Source organism: Stegodyphus dumicola, chromosome 11 (genome assembly GCF_044657685.1).
Source record: "Stegodyphus dumicola isolate Sdum_Otavi_A_Nest chromosome 11, ASM4465768v1".
NCBI classification, from domain to species: domain Eukaryota; kingdom Metazoa; phylum Arthropoda; class Arachnida; order Araneae; family Eresidae; genus Stegodyphus; species Stegodyphus dumicola.
Window position 1 is genome coordinate 28,837,940 of NC_140778.1, and position 13,388 is coordinate 28,851,327.

The window sequence follows — 13,388 nt, forward strand, 5'->3', positions numbered from 1 at the left end:
AGCCCTCAGCCCTGGACAGATGCTCGCGTAAGACACTGCCGGCCTCCGCGATAAGCGCGCGTTTGCGCTACCCGGCGTGAAGGGGTTAAAGAACAAAACATATTATTCCGATTTTAGCTTACGTCTGCTAAAATCAAACAACAGTTATAAAAGGAGGAGGAAACAAAAGGAATATGTTTGCTTTTTCTGTCTGAAAGAAGAATGCTCAACTACACAGTACACTAATTTCAAATTTATATTTTATTGGGACTTACTTTCCTGAATACAGGACAGAGAGGAAAAAAAATATTTATTTACATATACATGTAACCATGCGAATCGCATATAAAATGTGACTCTTAATTTACTTCAAACATTTCTTTCCATTGAAAACATGTCTTATTATTTTTTAAATGGTTTAAATATGGATTTGCGGCTCTCGAACATTCATGAAATCCACCATGAGGCTGCTGTCGTCATAAAGTTTGGCCACCCCAGGTATATATAGTAAGTTATTTGCACATGCAAGTATGTTAAAGGCACATATTGCTTTCCACACAGGTACAAAACAACATGAGTGTGTTCGTGCCATGTATACTCAAAAGTCATATTAAATCTTTATCACACATGAACAAGTTGTATGTGATGAATTGTTTGCATCATTAAAATAAAATTGTTTACACACACTGGGGGCAACTTACATGAATGCAATATTTGTAAATCATCAGCACACACAAGTGCATTAAAGAGACAAATACTTATCCAGCAACAATGAGAAATGACATAAATGTGATATTTGTAATTAGATATTCACAGTTAAATGTGTGTTAGAAACACACATATTTTTACCCACACTGGTGAGAAACTATAAACATGTGCTAAATATAGCAGTTCATTTAAATTCAAAGGTTATTTAGCAATACATGAGCTTATTTAATCTCATGAAAAAGTTATATGCAATAAATCATTTTCATGCATGAGTGAATTAGCTAAGGAGTTTATTAAAAAATGCTGCCTTTGCAAGGAGATATCTCATATTTAATCTTCAAATGTTTCATGCTGCATGACTTCTGTTCTTGTGGAAACTTTAGCTGAACCACGCTTTTATACTAATCACCATAATGCCATTTCTTGCAAACTGTAAATACAAATAAGAAAATATCTAGAATTACAAAATAAGCTTACTTGTTCTGAAATATTATTTGAATTTTCAAAACTGAACACAATGTAAAGCCAACAATTAAAGTCGAGAAATTATCCAAATTGGTGTACAAATATTTTTAATTCATATTTTAAATCTGGAACACAACACTATATAAATCTGATTTAAACTTATCAAAAACACAAAACTGTAATTAAACTTTATTACGGTTCACTAGAAAGTATGAAATTATGCATTGTATGGATATTTACCTAAATAAGTGGAATTTGGTTGGAAATTAAGAATACAGATTTGTAAATAGATAAAAAATAACTAGAACAAGAAAAAGAAGTTGAAAAGAAGCATTTAAAAAAGACTGATGAATAACATTTTGAATAACTCTAGAGTTCCATTCAATTAAATGAAATTTAAAAAAAAATTGTGTAAGTATTTTCATTTAAAATGAAATTACATTGAATTACCTAAACTAATATACCCCATCATATTATTTATTTAAATATGATTTATAATGTAAAATGACACTTTCCTTATAATCAAATAATTATAAATACAGTACAAAGTGTTTAATCCGGGAGTCCATAATCCGGAATGATCTATAATCTGGACCTCAAAGCTACAAACTTTCTGCACATGCGTAGCATTTATGCATGCGCATAATACGTTTACACATGCACGTTTAATGAATGTATAACGGACAGTATAAGCTAGGCTAAAATGATCTAATTATCTATTTCAGTTAATGTTGCAGATTGTGTTGTTCCTTAATCTTCTAAATGGATCCAGCTTATTATTTTTTGCAGACTATTAGAGCAGTTTTATAAAAAGTAAGCTTGAACTTTCGATTATGTCAAAGAGTTTCCGATTCTGAAGCTGCCAAAGGATCTACAAAGCGAAAGCATGTTTCGATGTCCATCAAACAAAAAATGGATAAAGGCATGAAGAAAGTGACAGAGAGGTTAGTGAAAACGAAAAAATTTCGACTGACAAGTTAGTCAGTATTCTCAGCACAGCAATTACAGGACTTGAACAGCGGAACTTTGCAACTGAACAAGAAATTTTGTCTGTTTATAGAATTAAAGAGAAAGTATTAGCACATAAAACGAAGCAACTTAAACAACTTACATTGAAAGAAATGTTTAATAAAGTAAAGAAATTTTTTTTTAAATTTTGATACCCTTTAGATCATAATTGCTTTTTATTTCATAAATTACGGTTTCATATTTTGGTACTTTTCAGTTTCGCTTGCACAAAACTCTCCAAGCAGACTTTGTTGCCGACATCATACAGTACACACATAAAAAATGTTAACAAATGTTAATTCTAAGAATTTTTTTATTTTGAAGGCATAAATATTTTAATATGGTTTAACATTTTGTAAAAATACATTCATTTAAGAATTTACTATGCTTTCATGGTTCTACATCCTGATTTGCCGGTTTAAATCGCGTGACCCCAAGTGATCTCATCTCACGTAAACTGCACTACAAAAATCTAATTCTCTCAGCAGTTATCTACATTAATTTCAACTTAAATCTTAATTTGGAATACAAGTTTAAATGCAAGAATTATTTCAATTTGTACGAATAGCTTACTCAGAAAATATGTAAACCGCAGTGCTTTACTTCGCTAGTGCATTCTCATTAGAATTTATGAATTTAGCAATTGATTTTGCCTTTTCTATATTTTTGCCTTCGGGTGTGCAGTGTGATTGCATTCTAATTGACTTAATTACCATGTCTTAGGGCATAAAATTTAACTATCTTGTAAAAATTCTACATAATTGTATGCCAGTATTGAAAGAAATAATCAATCGGATAAGAAATGGCTGCGACTTGTTTTGAAAATGAGGCGTAAAAGGTTATCAGCGAAGATATTCCGTTTGGCATCAGTTGTACCATTATTGGCAACTTTATATATTGCGCCGTCAAAACGGAAACGTACCCCTATTTTTAATTGTATAATTTTTGCATGCCATCTTACCAGATTTAAATTGATGATCTATCATCCGGAAAAACCTATAGTCGGGAATCGCCGAAGTCCCGACGAGTCCGGATTACGGAATTTGTACTGTATAATAGTAAACAACTATCTAAGATTGATGTTTTAATTTAGATGAAAGGTTAATTTCATATAATATTTTTTATTATTATATAATTTATATAGAAAAGGCTAAACATGACTGAATGGAAGCATAAGAGTAAATAACTATTCCAGATCATTATTATAATTTATATAAAAATTGCTAAACATAACTGAATGGATGCCTGCATCGCTATTTCGCTACCCAGTTATCGCTAAAGCATAATTTCATCTCGTTGGTTGTTCAAACATAATTTTCTATAATGAATAATGCTTTTTCTTTGAAAAAATTCTCGGTAAAGTACAGAATCGCCAACTTATTTGTTTGCTGCTTTTTACAAGGGTCAAAACAATTGCATTTTTGTCAATTTTCTTTTACTTTTTAAGTGAAGATAGGTCGATGTGTACATAGATAAAGTCAAGGGTGTGTGCACAGTGCCATTTTTCAGCAATTCTGGGATTTTTGTTTTTAAGTGAAAATAGGTCGCCGTGTACATGGATACTGAGTATGTGCAATTCTTAAAAATGTGTCAAGTAGTGGGTGATTCTGCACTTCACCCAAAATTTTATTGCAGACTTTTCATCATGGGCATTTCCCATATTGTTGAATCCATAGAATATCAAAAAAGGATTTAAAAATTAAACTAGTATTTCAATGGCATCTTAAGAAATACAAAACTATATAAGCTTACGCAATCTGAAATCAGTGCGTACGCTAGATTACGCGAGCTGTTAAATGGGCGCATTTGCGCTGCAATTCTTTAACGGTCCTCAAAACGGAACAATACCAAAAATTCTTTTGTACAGATAGCTCTCCACGTAATAAGATTAGAACTATTTTTGCAACTTTTGGTACAGGTGTCTAATGAAGAGAAAGTAAAGAAAACATAAACATGGGTAAAAGTATATTTACGGGTAACCCCTCGACAAAAACTGCAATTTTTGGCAGTACATTGAGACCAAGTTTGTGCGAATCTTTGACTTTTTATTTTGGCTTTGTGTAGCGCCAAAAATCACTGCTACACAAAGACAAAATAACAAGTCGAAGAATTGCACGGACTCAGTATCCATGTACATATTAACCTATTTTCACTTAATAAAATATCAGAGAATCTCAAACTTGGCATTGTGTACTCTCTTGGCTTGGCAATAAATGAAACAAAAACTTTATGATAATACATGGGGTACCCTTCAGTCTACACTCACCTAAACATGTTAAGAGACCAACTTTCAGAATCAAAATATTATAAATAAATTTATAATATAAAAAATATATAATATAAAAAATTCAAATAATTTTGTTTTCAATGTCCTTCAAAAAATTCTCCAAAAATAAGATATTCATCAAAAATTTCTCACAAAATATGACCATTAAATGATAATGCCAACAAGACTTAAATCATTTTGTCACATATTTTAGAAATCGTATGCCTTTAAATCCTGAGTATGTGAGTTAATCGAAAAGGCACCCCTACAAACTCTGTGCGAGCAAACAGACGCAAGACTTGTGAATTTTGAAAAGAAAAGAAATCAGAAAAGTGTAAAGTGAATTTTACAGAGAAAACTGATACACATTTAAATATACAGAAACAATTACACAGTATACAGTTCTCACGAAAAAATATTAAAGATGAGAAATGAAACTAATCTTAAAATAATTTCAACAATACTTTTACCTTTGCTCAGTACTTCCAAAACCTCCATACTTTCCGAAGCACCTAGCAAAAAAGCTACTGCCTATGACATTTATTAAATTGTTTATTTTTTTAACATGTGTGCTTTATAGCATTTATTATTTTATTTTATTTTTCAAACTATTCCTAAGTTCTTAAAATGGAAAATAATTTCATCTTATAATATGATAGCAGAAAATACAACTGAATTACTTTAGCTTTCTTTATCTATTACATGAAAAATTATAAAAGTTTTCAAAATAAATATCTATCATGCTTCGATTTCTTACATGCAGAGATATGACGCTACACAAATTTCTTCTTATACACACTACACACCTGGTGTCACTGATCTTAATATGTCCAAGATTTGACTGAAAATGTCGGAGATTTCATTTCACTTTTCTAACAATGCAATGGAACGCTGCACTAATTTTGTAAATTTTATACACTGACACATTTGATACTGGAGCACAACAGGCATGGTCTTTAATACTTGTTCAGGATGAGTGGATATATCTAATATAGTTTTCATGACAGGTGCCAAGAATGGTATTACTATCTGTAATGGCATGGTTGTAATACGTAACTGTGTGAAATTCAGAAACATTTTAAAGCAAAACACAAATAATTTACAGCATATACATTGGATGAAACATTTAGCTACCATTTAGAATTTCAATTTTTTAAGTTCTTATCCAGACTTCATTATGCAGCAGATATAAACATTGAACACTTATCATGTAAAAATATATTGAATATTTCATCTTGTGGAAACAAATAAATGGTTTATAATTTATTTTCATCAAATGTGAATTTCTGTTTCTTCTACAGGTTCACTACTATGCTTTACACTATTCAGATTTGCCTATCTGATTTCTAAGAATTTTGCTATACGAATATTCTGTCAACCTGTGAAAAAATTCTAGACATGACCTCAAATGAGATTTTCTAGCTACAGAGACAAGTGCTTACTGCAAAAGCAAGGAAAAGTTGTTTCTAACATATGTTCAAAACACTGGAGGCCACTCTTCTGTGCAGATAACATATACATTTTTGTCATCGCACTAAATGGCTCATTACACACGTAACATTTATCTCTTATGCTTATATCCATATTTAAATCCTCTTCGTGAAAATGAATGAACATTTATACACTACATAAGACTTCTCGGTACAAGTGACAACAGCGATAACCCCATTTGGTTACATCATTCAGAAAGCATACAGGAGCTTTGCAGGAGGAAGTCACTAGCGCGGAACGTTCACGATCTGGGCACCACTTTTAGTTCTTTGAGGGAGGAACATAACATTTACCCACTCTCATAAATTCATTGCATATCCTGGAGAATAAGCCTTTGACATACAATTGGGGGCATTTCTTTCCTTAAAATTCTCAACCTCTGTGCAAAGCTTAAGTGCAAGGGAAAGACAGGCCTACATTCAGAAGTTAGAATTGATTTTTAAGGCATCTTTTACGATTAACGGTGCACTCTGGCTGAAATTATAATTTATCACGAAAACGGAGAAGTACCAGAGCCGGGCTCCAGTGCAATTTAAGCTCTGGGGCTCCTGGTTAAAAACCTATCCCAGCAGAACATTTTTTTTTTTTTTTTTTTTTAATTTTTCAAATGTTGACGAGCATTGTATGGGAAAGAGTAATTGCAAGTCTGATATAAAGGTGACCATGAGTCGATGTTGATGACAAGAGTTCTAAAAATAAGCACGGAGTAGGCAACAAATTCACTTTCAAGAGATAGCAGTAACTGAGTGTGTAGTTGGATGGAGAGCTTGGGGGAAAAGTAGCAAACCTGGTGCCATTTATTGGCCATTTCAGGAGGTGTTGAAACTGAGGAGTTAGAGCAGTCATGTGCAAAGGAGGAAGAAGGTGGTAGGTGGGCGAGAGATTCTCAGTGTGCAGAAGGGCTCTTTTCATTGCCATGCAATTTTGAAAGGGAAGCCGAAAGCAAGGGGAGGAGAGAGGGAGGAGTTAGTCTAAGACATGGGAGTTAATAGAAGTTTAATTAAAATGAAGAAGAGTTGCAATTAGGAGATATCATCTGAATTAGTTAATTGTTGGGATATTAAGTTAATTAGAATTTGAGTTATTAGCCTCTAACAGGATTAGGAAGATTATGTAGATTTTTTCAATAACAGTTTGAGTGTTTCTTAATTCGTTTAATTTTTGGTTGATGAGCATTGTTAGCTTAGATAATTGAATACTGAAAATTGTTTCAAGTTCTTTTATAGCATTAAAAAATTCTATGAAGGCTGACAGGGAGTTTTTGGAGGTTTTCGGTTTTGACCGAGTTCAAGAGTGGGATAAGGTTGATTTGGAGTTTTTTCTATCTACTGTGGTTCAGAATTTTGATGTTTATTGAGTAGTACCTCATAGTAGGATTTTTTTTTTTTTTTTTTTTTTGCTGATTTGCACTAATAGTTTTGGGTTTGAGGAATTTTAAGGAAGCACGATAAGACGCAGAGTGAGAATTACTGCTGTTTACACAGATGGGATTTTCTAAGAAACTTGTTTTTGGGCATAGTGAAGTTTTGCGTTCTCCTGCGCACTTGACGCAACATGGGGCTAGGAAACAGTTTTTGGAAGAGTGATGCCATTTTTGGCACTGTGAAATGAGGTTTTTGTTTATGTACTTTTGAATTTCAACTATGAATAGTGAGAAATGTGTAATGTCATATAGAGAGTCAATTTTGGGTGTAGGAAGAAGTTGAACTTGACATAAAGGCATGGGTTGTTGTGTACATAAACATGTCATTTGTACTACTTTATGTACATTATAGCCTTGTTCAGTTAGAATGTCACTAATTTTTGTGGTGTCCATGTCAATAGGTAATCCTCGTATTACGACTTTAATTGTTTTTTTTTTTTTTTTTTTTTTTTGTGTAGTGCATTGATGAAGTAGTGTTTTTAAGATATGTAGTGAGAGTTCTGTGATCATCGAAGTGTTTGAAAATATTTAAAGAAATTCACCACTGAATGATTTTTAAGATAAGTAGTGAGAGTTTAGTGATCATCGGAAGTATTTGAAAAGATTTTAAGAAATTCACCGCTGCTTTTGTTGTAAAATTTAGAAGAGAATTCAGGGGCAAGTTGCTTCAGATATAAGTTTTGTTTGATGTTGCTTGAGAGTTTTACCATAATAGGAGGTACAAATTTTTTTTTTTTTTTTTAGTGGAATAGTTTGATCCTCAGGAGCTTTAGGAAGAATATTTTGAGTATTATCGTTATCCTGATGATATTTTGTATTGTCCGCATTTAAGATATGAAATTTATTGCTAGTAGTTATGGGATTTTTTTTACGTGTTCTTTTTTTCCTATTTAGGCTACTCGAGTGGGTTTAATGAATCCATCATTTTGAGTTGAGTTATTATCAGAAAGATCAGAGTTATCTAATATTTTCCTTTTTAGATGGTGCAAGTTAACATTACTAGCCGATTTAGAGGAGGAGGGTTTAGTACACAGAGAAATAAAAATATCTCGCTTACCTATTAGGTAGTCCTTCTGCAGCGTGTCTTCTCATAACATCTTTGCAAGTGGCCTTGGTGTATTTATCCAGTTCAGTAACAGGTCTAGTAGTGTCAAGTTATTTTTTCGTATCCTTGATTGTGTTAATTTTCGATTCCAATACCTTGATTTCCAAATTTAGTTTTTCAATCAACAGAAGGTCCATATTCAGTAGCGGTCATTGTATCATCAGTGAAGTCATCCATAGGCACACTCCAGTCGGAAAAGCTTTTATCCAGAGGAAGAACATCATGGTTCGACTTACGATCATGGCTCGCCATGAGAGCGGCGGAATGCTCTGGTGGACGGCGGAATCGTGAAGGATGGCGGAATGGTGAAAGACGGCGGAATGCTGCATGGGTGAAGGTTCCAGAAATTCTCATCCGATTCTCAAGGTTTTGTTTTAGATATAATCTAGAGAAAATTCAATTCATGGAGGTAGGAAAGGAAGGAGGGGCCATCCGGTGCTAGAAGTGAAGCACTGCTTTGAAGCTTGGGGGATTCAGATGGGGTGTTCTTTGCTTACATTCAGAAGCTCACTTGACACGGTTCTGATAGTATTTTGACAGACGAATGCCAAAATGTTTTAAATAAAAGACATTTTTTTCACATCCAAATATTATTGTAACATATACCTTTTAAAATTTTTTAGAGGAGAGGCTTTACTGCTGCTCATTTTAAACTCATCGTTTTAATTTTATATATCTTATTTGTAATTAGGCACATATGTCAGATTAAGTTTTTATTAAATAGAGTAACGCATGCAAGGGCTATCTGCCTAAAGAGAGAGATGCCATCGCGGAGGAATTTTGAAGAAAAACTGACCTTTGAGTGGGTATTAAAAATAATGCATATAATTTTCATTTAAATTTATTCATATATATTTTTTATGTAAAACTTTCAGGTGTATGCTAAATTAGTGTAAATTACTTTACACGAAAAATATAGTGAATGCACAGAAATTAAAGATTTGCAGGAAATGAAAAATAGGAAATATGTATGGGTATTTATGCATGTGCTTGCAAAAAGCATGTATCTACCTTTGACAAAATACATAAATATCCATTAAATTATTTATAAATGTATTTGAAATGGAGAATTTATTCACTTATAAACAACTGTAAAAGTACAGGGAAGAAATCTAATTATTAAATGTATCTAATTTATAATGATTATAAATGTTATCTGAATATATAATAACCTTAATATTGAATTGTAAACATAAATTGAAATCCTGTTGACAAATACGTTATAAAATTATTTAAGCAAGAATTGTAAAGCAATCTGTTAAAAGGTATTGTAAAGCAAATGCTATGAGATGCGCACTTAAGAACATAATAAAGAGTTTTGGAGTATGTATTGTTGAAATGAAGAGTAAAAAAAATCTGATAAGTATAATTAAAAGAATTATTCCCCTTACATTTTATAATAACTCAGTTACAAGTTTTAAATAATATTTAAAAAAAAAAAAAAAACTTATTTTATACCCTTTCAGAAATGTTCAGAGAAAGTTAAGTACTATTTAAAGTATTTCCCTAATTCCTAATAATTCTCTAATTTAAAATGAACTGAATAGAGCATTAATTATAAATTGACTTACATTTTTTGATTTAAAAGATGCCTCAAAAGCCAAAAAATCATGTCATATTTAAGAAAGTATTTTAGGAAAAAGCTCTATAAATAGAAAAGAAATAATGCATAATTTTAATATTAATAATACAATAAACTTTGATCTTAATTTTTGTATCTTAACTGAATAAAATTGAATTACCTTAATTTTTTTTTCTAATGTAATTAACGAAAACTTGTGAAAATATTTCATTCAAAGTAAACCATTCTGAGAAAACTGTCCTGTGAAAAGTATAGCATTTAATTCCGTTCAGAATGAAATGTTGTTTAAAAATATGTTGTTTTCATATACTTAGGACTCTGAAGTGTTGTAGAAAAAGAAAATATATACATTCTGAGAAAACTGTCCTGTGAAACCATTCTGAGAAAACTGTCCTGTGAAAAGTATAGCATTTAATTCCGTTCAGAATGAAATGTTGTTTAAAAATATGTTGTTTTCATATACTTAGGACTCTGAAGTGTTGTAGAAAAAGAAAATATATACATTTATATGTATATTTACGACGTAATTACAAAATATTTACATTCGAACGCGTCAAATCCCATTGAACTCAATGGTAAATGACCCAATGTTTTGATCACCACGTAGGGATCGCCGGTGCTTCAAAGCAGGATACGGGAAAACTTGCTTAGGGCTACTCCATCTTACTTCCTACCTCCATGCTACAAGGAGGGGGGAAGAAAATCTAACAAAGGCCGTTTTCAGGACAATTTTAGTTCACTCTAAATGAAAAAAAAATTGTAAGCATGGTTAATTTTTACTGCAGTTTTCGACACGTAAATAGAATCGAATGCGAGCCGGCCGGCGAGTTAGATAAAAATGGGCAATTAAAAGCTTCCATTCTGCTAAAGAAATGCACGAACTTTGATGCTAAGCTTCACCACGCCTGCCGAAATACCACATATATGTTTAAGAATAATATTAAAACCTTAATGTATGATACAATACTTCAAACATGCGTTTTAAATACATAGGTTTAAAAGGAACTTATTTAGGTTACCTCCTACACTACGCTTTTTTGCTGGGTTATTTTATTGACTAAGTATGTAGGCAACGGCAAACTGCTGATGCCTTTAATATTTCGAATGTTCTTCCGAATTGCGTTCAAACATAATTTATTTAGTTGAACGCAATTCTTTGATTTTCTGGACATTGTTTTAGAAACTGAAGAATTGTTTACATTGCCATAGATAATGATGCAATCCTCCCAGCTGTGAGCGTGAAGGTTTGCACCACAATCTATTAGCAACTCTGCCAGATTTTGATTACCATTCCGACAGGCATAAAACAATGCGACAAATCCCCTGTGATCACGGATGTCGATGTAGTTATTTCCAATCAAGAGCATTTTGACCAAATTTTCTTGATTTGAAATTACCGCCATGTGAAGAGGGGATTGTCCATTTGAGTTGGTTACATTCACATCCGCTCCTTTCTTCCTTAATAGTTCACATATATAAAAAAATAGAGGATTCTTTCGTATAGGAAGCACGTTCCACCGCCATCAACAGAGGGGTTGTTCCGCAACTTGAACACTGGTTCACCTAAAAAATAAAACCTGTTTTGGTATTAAATGCTAACTAAAATACTTTAACAAAAACAAAAGTAATAAAAGCGAAAAACTATGTGATGAATCATAAAGTTTCATATACTTCTCAACAAGTATGTCCGTTTTGAAGAAACGTTTTAAATCTAAAAAATCTTTACATAAATAAATACAGTACAAAGTTCGTAATCCGGACTCGTCCGGACTTCGGCGATTCCGGATTAGGGGGTTTTCCGGATTTTAGATCATCAATTTAAGATAAGATGGCATGCAGAAATTATACGATTAAAAGTATGAAATCGTAATGTATGAAATAAAAAACAATTATGATCTAAAGGGTATCAAAATTTACAAAAAAAGCTTAATATTTGTTTACTTTATTAAACATATCTTTCAATGCAAGTTGTTTATGATGCTTCCACAAAAAATTCAAAAAGTTTCTTTTTCTTGTGTCATATATAGTGGACTTTACAATGCCATACTTCTCGCATAATTTTGAGACGGATAAGCCTTTATCCATTTTTTGCAGCAATTCCACTTTTTGTTTAATGGACATCGAAACATGCTTTCGCTTTGTAGATCCTCTTGCAGCTCCAGAATTGGAAACTCTTTTTGACATAATCGAAAGTTCCGTCCATTATACATTAAACGCACATGCGTATAAAGTTTGTAGCTTTGAGGTCCGGATTACAGACTTTGTACTGTATCATCAAGTGTTGTTTGAAATAGTATTTCGTATAAGTTGTTATAGTTTATTAAATATTTCTATTCCATATGTACACAGGGGGTCTCAGTACCGTGTTTCAGAACTTCTAGGAAGGGTAGAGCCAAAGAGCGTCTATTCTTTGCCTCAATGACTCTGAATCATATACCAATGCAGGGTCTGAAATGCTTTTTTGAAGCTGGAGATGGTGTTCCGCGAAAGTTTTGCAGAAGTTCTTGCAGGGAATCGTCATTTCGCACCAGGACAGAGAGTTAGTAGAATGAATAATTATACAAACGAGTTAGTAGAATGAATAATTATACAAACGGGAAGTTAGCCAATATGCATTTGGTATATGAGCTACGAACTATAGTGGGCCAGCCGCACAGCACTTGTACGCGGAACGACAGGCTATGAGGTGTACACCTAGCCATAATTTGTTTGCAAGGCTGCACAGGAGGTTAGCTGAAACAGGTTCCTTTCAAAGAGCTGTCATGAATCGGGTACAATCAGCATAGACTCCGGACATCAAACAGAATGCCCTAAATCAGGTACAGGGAACTCCACGTTTAAGTACGCAAAGTGTAGTGCACGCATGGAGGTAGGAAAGGTTTCTACCTCCATTGCGTTCACTACACCTTACTTCCTACCTCCATAAGTGCACGCAGTCGGAGTTTTCCATTCCAGTATCTGGAGGCTTCTCAGCAAAAACAAAATGCATCCCTATCACATGCAGCTTATCCAAGCACATCGCCAATTGGGCGATTATGCAGCTCATATTCCTTAAAATATTCACAGGAAAGAAAACTATCATTCTTTTGAAATTATATTTTTAAGGCAGGCAGAAACAGCCTTTTTTGAAACTCAACAGCAAATGGTATTGAAGAGGTAAATGAATGTATATATATATATATATTTTTTAAAATTCCAAGCAGATATAAATATCGTAACGGAAATGAATGACCTACTTAGAGCAAATAATAAATGATTACATTTTGGTAGAACAACTTATGGAAGTGAAGCTAGCCAAAATGAAATTTAAAAAAAGGTAAAAAAGGTTTGCTGAAAAACGTTGCGTACCTCAAGGAAGATT

At 32.7% G+C, this 13,388-nt stretch overlaps 1 protein-coding gene across 2 annotated transcripts in view; it reads right to left on the reverse strand.

Moving 5' to 3' along the window:
- Positions 1-221: 221 nt before the first annotated feature.
- Positions 222-13,388, reverse strand: part of LOC146993858 (uncharacterized) — a 50,393-nt gene continuing 37,226 nt past the window's right edge. For both annotated transcript variants that reach the window (XM_085826608.1, XM_085826607.1), the window contains exons 4-5: positions 8,398-11,590; positions 222-1,117 (exon numbers count right to left, since the gene is read on the reverse strand). In XM_085826608.1, the coding sequence (XP_085682734.1) occupies positions 11,487-11,590 (104 nt within the window). In that variant the 3' untranslated portion in view covers positions 222-1,117; positions 8,398-11,486. The remainder of the gene's footprint in view (positions 1,118-8,397; positions 11,591-13,388) is intronic.